General features: G+C 35.0%; 1 protein-coding gene across 1 annotated transcript; it reads right to left on the bottom strand.

Moving 5' to 3' along the window:
- Window positions 1–230: 230 nt before the first annotated feature.
- LOC138352530 (uncharacterized) lies at window positions 231–1,171 on the bottom strand. Its single transcript, XM_069305026.1, has 2 exons — window positions 1,134–1,171; window positions 231–957 (listed from the first exon to the last, which is right to left on the bottom strand). Exons 1-2 carry the CDS (start codon window positions 1,143–1,145, stop codon window positions 496–498), a joined length of 474 nt encoding a protein of 157 aa, XP_069161127.1. The 5' UTR covers window positions 1,146–1,171; the 3' UTR covers window positions 231–495.
- Between the last annotated feature and the right edge of the window lie 7,059 nt (window positions 1,172–8,230).

Genomic DNA, 8,230 nt, shown 5'->3' with positions numbered 1-8,230 from the left:
TACAGTAATTCGAGTCTTAGTAAACATTATCGTATTTTACCCCTATTTGCATCAAAGGAATGAACCGACAATATTTATAAAATGGAATTTATATTTATAAAATAAAATATATTAACCATATCAACATTAAACATCTTAACCATGTCAAGCAACCGGAAACACATTGAATCGTTTTCAGCTTTATGATACCATTATGATATTATTTATGCAAATGATAATTAATAACCAACTTAACAATTATTATATAGATTTATTTCTTTGCTATACAACAGTACACTCATCAAATCAACATTGAACGTGTTGAATAATTTAATGAATATTTCAGCTCATGGATGTCATAGTGATAGTAATCCTGGCGATGAGTGCGATCTTTGGAATTGTTTGTCGTGTAGGCCTCGTAGTCTGAAAATTATTGTTGAGATGGTTTACCATATAGTCTGATCTCCCATAGGCCTAAATGTAAATAGAGATGGTGTAATTTAGATCAGCAGAAATCTAGTAATAGTGGTGACTATAATGGTTTAGTGGCCGGTAACCATAATTAGAAAAGACTGAGTAGGATGGCTCAGGATCAGCAGACCTCTTGTAGAAATGGGGGCCATAACTGTGACGGGGAGCGTAGTAGACAGGATACGATGGTTCAGGCTCTGGTTCGGCAGACCTCTTGTAGAAATGGCGGCTATAACTGTGACTGGGAGCGTAGTAGACAGGATAAGTTGGTTCAGGTTCTGGTTCGGCAGACCTCTTGTAGTAATGGTGGACATAACCATGTCGAAGGCCGGAGGAATAAATTGGGTATGATGGTTCAGGCTCTGGCTCGGCAGACCTCTTTCCATTGTGGTAACGGTGAATGTATACAGGGTAAGCACTACCGTAATTGCTCGTCACGTAACTGGGCTCCGCATCTCGCTTCCCAATCTCAGAAGCGCAAGCGGCAGCCGCAAGGATCACAAACACCTAAATATGAAAAAATCACTTGTACAGACATAAAATATTTACCAGTAAATACTATATTGTCATTCGCGTTAATGAAATATTCATCGAAAAGACCCCTACTTTCCTTGGTATATTATGTAATACATTGCATTAAATATTAACCAATATCAGAGAATCCGATTGTTAGTGCAACTTACCAAGAGCTTCATGACTGAAAGTTGGTTTGCTGTGGCCACAGCTGAGCGAGTGTGTCTTGCAGCAGTGATGCCGGGCTTTTATACCGGAGAGTCTTGAGTCCTTGAATCGTAACTCAATGTTATAGTGACGTTCCACTGAGAAAGCTGTAATTAATATGTTTCTTATCTCTTTATTTTATTAATTTTTTTTCATATATAATCAATTACATATTATATTATATGATTTTCCTTTAGGTTAACAAATACAAAACCCTAGTTAAATGACAAATATTAAATGTATGAACTTGTTTTACTTATCGTTAAGAGAATGCACTGTTTACTATTTCTTGTTAATCTTAGCAAGTATTGCATACCTGGTATATACAGGGATAGTTTACCTTGGTCATTTATTATGTTCCATATTGAACTATGCTTAGTGGTTCGCAAGTAATCTCATGCTGTAGCTTTAATACTCCCCTCGGTTTAACTTCATTCCAACATATGCTGGACTTTTCAAGTAATATAGTGTTAGGCAAATCTAAGTATTCATGCGAATTTGGTAATACACTTTAATAAGATTTATTGACTGCGTTAAAAAAAAATTATTATTAATTCCAAGTTTTACTTTTTCTTTCAAATACTTTTCAAATAATTGAAGTTAATTGTAAATATTTTAAAAATAGTTTGAATTAATTAACAAAAAATATATTACTAATTTTATTAGGTAATTTATTATTTATAATATTATTACGTAATTTAGTTAATTAAATTAATTAACTCATTTTTTATAATTAAAAATTAAATATAAATTTATTATATGTAATAAAATTATATAGAAATTTATTAAATGTAATAAAATTATATATCAATTATATTAATTAATTAATAATTAATATTGATTTTAAAAATCAATAATTAATTATATTAATTTGAATTTATCTATATATCTCTATTTATTGTTAATAATTTGAAATGTATAATCTTTTGTAAGCTCCCAAACGTGTCTGGAGATTATCTACTCTCATCAACTACATACATATTGAGAAATTTAGCAATACGTTAGCGTAGAAAAACGCCAACCTTGTTTAGTGTCTCTGAGAGGCTACTGGATCCAGTAAGTTCAGTAACACTTCGCTTTCAACTCTTTTTGACCATATCGTAGCTCAGTCGATTAAGGCAGCGTCCGGGATGATTTCGGACGTTGGTTCGAATCCTCGTCACGGCCCTTGTGGATTTGCTCATTAAAGGGTTCTTTGCATATATGAAGTTTGAAATGTGTATAAAATAATACGATAATTATATAAATTGTATGCGATGTAATTACAGTTCTGAATAGAGACCCATATTCAATCTCATCAACTGCCTCAATAGTTTCTAAATATCTGTAATATATTTTATAATGGATGTTAAACAATGAACATACAGCAGTATTTATGTTTTCTTTAACAGCATCTCCTCAGGGCAGTGGTTACCAGATCTGGTGAGCGATTATGTAACAAAGAAGTTATTACCCAATGTATACACATCTCCCTAAGACACCTGACTTCACGCTATAACAGCAGATACAGCCAATCATTGTTTTTTCACAGCCCCGCTCCTGTGCCAGGTAATTCCACTACGGGCTCACCATAGCCCGTTCTACTTGGAACTTTTGTTCTGAGTAGCAGAATCTAAAACAACAAACAACAATCCTTGTTTGGGCAAGTTACAGACCCGCTCCTGTGCCAGGTAAGTCCACAACTGGCTCACCATAGCCAGTGCTACTTGCCCCGCTCCTGTGGAAGGTAAGTCCTCTAGTTGCTAACCATAGCCTATGCTACTTATTTATTTATTTATTTATTTATATACAAGAAGGTACATTGCGTTTGTGAGAATACATAGCATGGTATTTACAATCTTGTAAAGCCACTAGTACACGCAACGTTTCGGGCAGGTCCCTATTCTAACAGGTAATTTTAAGTAGGTAAATTCTAGCGGAATTAATAAAATAATAACAGATACATTGCAAGAAGGAAAAAAATTAGAAGAGAGACACTAGTAAGGATATTAAAGCACATTGGTATATTAAAGCTCTGATTGATTACATTGACAGCTTGATTGGTAATTTAAACGAAGATTAATAGGCACCATACAGCAAATTGAAAACACATATAAGAAGACAGCAATGATAAAGTAAATGCAATAAAGTACAATGGTAGAGTTGTTTGGATTTGGTACATGAAAATTGGGAGATTGGATAGCACTAGATAAAGTTCAATTTTAAAGCAACAAGGTAGAAAACTATGAAGAAGAAATTAGGTATTTTTTAGTTTTGTATTTGAATGACGCAAAAGTTGTACAACTTTTCAATTCATTAGGGAGTGAGTTCAATAGACTAGGGCCCTTTATTTGCATAGAGTGTTTGCACAGATTAAGTTTGACTCTAGGGATATCAAAGAGATATTTATTTCTGGTGTGGTGATAAGGGTCCTATTACATCTGTCCAGGGAGAGTTTCAGAGCAGGATTTGCATTTGAGAACAGGGTTTTGTAAATGTAGTTGACACAAGAGAATATGTGTGGAGTGAGATTATGTTTAGCATGTTTAGGGAGTTAAACAAGGGGGCTAAGTGTTGTCTGAAAGCATAATTTGTTTTTATTCTGATAGCTGATTTTTGTTGGGTGATAATGGACCTGACGTGGTTTGCAGTGGTTGAACTCCTTGCAAAGATACTATTAATAAGATAGGGATAGATTAGTGCATAATATAGTGAGATGAGAGCAGAGTTGGGTACATAATATATGATTTTGGAGAGTATACGAACTTGTTTTTAAGAGACATTCTTTGTTATGTGTTGTATGTGGGTGCTGAAGTTGTGTCTCTTGTCTAGGAATAGGCCAAGAAACTTTCCATCATTATTACTACTAATGTTAACATTGTCTATATGAAGCCGAATTGAATTTGTTGATTTGTTTCCAAATAAGATGTAGTAGGTATTTTCTATGTTAAGTGTTAGTTTGTTGGTTGACATCCATAAGTGGACATTTTTTAGTTCATTATTAACAACTTTATTTAGTGTATGTGGGTTGGGGTTAGAGTAGATGAGGGTAGTATCATCAGCAAACAATATAGGTTTCAGAATGTTGGTGACATTAAGCAGATCATTGATGTATAAAAGAAATATGAGAGGTCCCAAGATGCTGCCCTGTGGCACTCCAATGGGTATTGGTAGAGTGGGCGAGGCTATATCATTTATGGCTACATATTGGTGTCTATCACTAAGATAGGATTGGATATAGTCCAGGGCATGCCTCGGATTCCATAATGATGGATTTTACATAAGAGGTAGTTGTGATTAACAGTATCAAAGACCTTTCTCAGGTCAATGAAGAGTCCAATCGGAAACTCATTTTTCTTCAAGGGTTGAGTAAATTATATCAAGGTGACTAATAATTGCATCGTTGCTATTCTTTTGGGAGCGGAAGCCAAACTGACAGGGGCTGAGTATGTCGAATTTTACGAGGTAGGAGTAGAGCTGTTTGCAGATCATTTTTTCAAATATTCTCGATAGTATGGGTAGGTTTGATATTGGTCTATAATTGTTTATGTCTGTCGGATTGCCTCCTTTATGAACTGGCGTTACTCTTGCTTTTTTTTTAAGGATATCAGGGAAGGTATGACACTCAAGGGATTTGTTGAACAGCAGAGCTATGGGTGCCAAAAGGGCATGGGAGGCGCTCTTGTATACAATAGATGGGATTTCACTGTTGTTCCCAGCCATGGTTTTTAGTGAGTGTATGATGGACACAACATCTGTCGGGCTGATTGGTGAAAGGAGAAGAGAGTTTGGATAGCTGCCTGAGAGATATGTGTCTGAGTCTGTGGGATTTTACTGGCGAGAATACCACCAACCAATGAAAAGAAGCTATTAAATTCATTTGCCATTCCTAAATCAGTTGACGGTGTATAGCCTTCCATAGAGAGTGTTATCTGGTTGTGGGAGTGTTGTTTAGTTCCTAGGATATTAGAGATGGCTTTTCCATGTGCTTTTCCTGTTGCTTTTTTGCTTCTTTGAGTCTAGTATCATAAAGTGAAAGTTTAGCTTTTCTTATAATACTGGTAATCATTGATGACTACTTTTTAACTACTTCCTTTATAACTAGGCCAATCCTAAATTTCTTTATATATTCATGTTTTTTTTTGATTGATTTGAATATGCCACCTGTGAGCCATGGATTGTTTATTCTTTTGTCAGTTACTTGTTTGGTAAGGAGGGGACAGTGAGTGTTGTAGAGGCTTAGAGTTTTGGAGAGAAAGCGTTTAGTTGATGAGTTTATATCCTGGGCATTATTGAATTCAGATTCCCAGTTAATATCTCTCAGACACATATCTCTCAGGCAGCTATCCAAACTCTCTTCTCCTTTCACCAGACAGCCCGACAGATGTTGTGTCCATCATACACTCACTAAAAACCGAGGCTGGGAACAACAGTGGAATCCCATCCATTGTATACAAGAGCGCCTCCCATGCCCTTGCAGCACCCATAGCTCTGCTGTTCAACAAATCTCTAAAATGTCATACCTTCCCTGATATCCTTAAAAGAAGCAAGAGTAACGCCAGTTCATAAAGGAGGCAATCAGACAGACATAAACAATTATAGACCAATATCAAACCTACCCATTCTATCAAAAATATTTGAAAAAACTATATACAAACAGCTCTACTCCTACCTCGTAAGATTCGACATACTCAGCCCCTGTCAGTTTGGCTTCCGCTCCCAAAAGAGTACCAACGATGCAATTATTAGTCTTCTTCATATAATTTACTCAGCCCTTGACAAAAATGAGTTTCCGATTGGACTCTTCATTAACCTGAGAAAGGCCTTTGATGCTGTTAATGACAACTACCTCTTACGTAAACTCCATCATTATGGAATCCGAGGAATGGCATGTCCAATCCTATCTTAGTGATAGACACCAATATGTAGCCATAAATGATATAACCTCTCCCACTCTACCAATAACAGTTGGAGTGCCACAGGGCAACATCTTGGGACCTCTCTTATTCCTTATATACATCAATGATCTACCTAATGTCTCTAACATTCTGAAACCTATAATGTTTCCTGATGATACTACCCTCATCTACTCTAACCTCAACCCACATACATCAAATAATGTTGTTAATAATGAACTAAAAAAATGTCCACTTATGGATGTCAACCAACAAACTAACACTTAACATAGAAAAGACCTACTACATCTTATTTGGAAGCAAATCAACAAATGCAATTCAGCTTCAGATAGACAATGTTAACATTAGTAGTAAAAATGATGGAAAGTTTCTTGGCCTATTCCTAGACAAGAGACACAACTTCAGCACCCACATACAACACATAACTAAGAAAGTCTCTAAAACCGTTGGTATACTCTCCAAAATCAGATATTATGTACGTAACTCTGCTCTCATCTCACTATATTATGTACTAATCTATCCCTATCTTAATTATAGTATCTGTGCATGGGGTTCAACCACTGCAAACCACCTCAAGTCCATCATCACCCAGCAAAAATCAGCTATCAGAATAATAACAAATTATGTTTTCAGACAACACTCAGCCCCCTTGTTTAACTCCCTAAACATGCTAAACATAATCTCACTCCACACATATTCTCTTGTGTCATCTACATTTACAAAACCCTGTTCTTAAATGCAAATAATGCTCTGAAATTCTCCCTGGAGAGATGTAATAGGACCCTTATCACCACACCAGAAATAAATATCTCTTTGATATCCCTAGAGTCAAACTTATTCTGTGCAAACACTCTATGCAAATAAAGGTTCCTAGTCTATGGAACTCACTCCCTAATGAATTGAAAAGTTGTCCACCTTTGCGTCTTTCAAATACAAAACTAAAAAATACCTAATTTCACCTTCATAGTTTTCTACCTTGTTGCTTTAAAACTGCACCCTATCTACTGCTTCCCAATCTCCCAATCTTCATGTACCAAATCCAAACAACTTTACCATTGAACTTTATTTGTACTTTATTGCATTTACTTTATTATTGCTGTCTTCCTATATGTTCTTTCAATTTGCTGTATGGTGCCTATTAATCTTCGTTTAAATTACCAATGAAGCTGTCAGTGTAATCAATCAGAGCTATAATATACCAATGTGCTTTAATATACCTACTAGTCTCTCTCATCTCATTTTTTTCCCTTCTTGCAATGTATCTGTTATCATTTTATTAATTCCGCTAGAATTTACCTACTTAAAATTATCTGTTAGATTAGGGACCTGCCCGAAACGATGCGCGCACTATTGGCTTTACAAGATTGTAAATACCATGCTATATATTCTCACAAACCCAATGTACCTTCTTGTATATAAATAAATAAATAAATAAGTAGTATGGGCTATGGTTAGCAAGTAGAGGACTTACCTGGCACAGGAGCGGGGCAAGTATCACAGGCTATGGTGAGCCCCTTGTGGACTTACCTGGCACAGGAGAGGGTCGCTAACTTGTCCAAACAATGATTGTTGTTTTAGATTCCGCTACGTAGAACAAAAGTTCCAAGTAGCACGGGCTATGGTGAGCCATAAGTATTATACATTATAATTTATAAATTACCTAATAAAATTAGTAATTTATTTTTTGTTAATTGATTCAGATTAATTAAAAAATATTTACAATTAAATTTTAATTACTTGAAAAGTAATTCAAAGAAAAAGTAAAACCTGGAATTAATAAACAAAAAAAAATGTTTTAATGTAGTCAGTAAATTGTATTAATTAAAGTGTATTACCAAATTCGCAAGAATACTTAGATTTGCCAAACACTATATTACTTGAAAAGTCTAGTACATGTTGGAATGGAATTAGGTTTAAGGCTTTTAAACCGAAGGAAGTATTAAAGCTACAGCATGAGATTACTTGCGAACCACTAAGCATATTTCAGTATGGAACATAATAAATGACCAAGGTAAACTATCCCTGTATATACCAAGTATGCAATACTTGCTAAGATTAACAAGGAATCGTAAACAGTGCATTGTCTTAACGAGAAGTAAAACAAATTCATATATTTAATATTTGGCATTTAACTAGGGTTTTATATTTATTAACCTAAAGGAAAA

The sequence above is a fragment of the Procambarus clarkii genome, chromosome 54, assembly GCF_040958095.1.
Source record: "Procambarus clarkii isolate CNS0578487 chromosome 54, FALCON_Pclarkii_2.0, whole genome shotgun sequence".
In the NCBI taxonomy this organism is placed as follows: Eukaryota; Metazoa; Arthropoda; class Malacostraca; order Decapoda; family Cambaridae; genus Procambarus; species Procambarus clarkii.
Note: the sequence above shows the minus strand (reverse complement) of the source record. Positions and strands in the feature narration are given on the sequence as shown.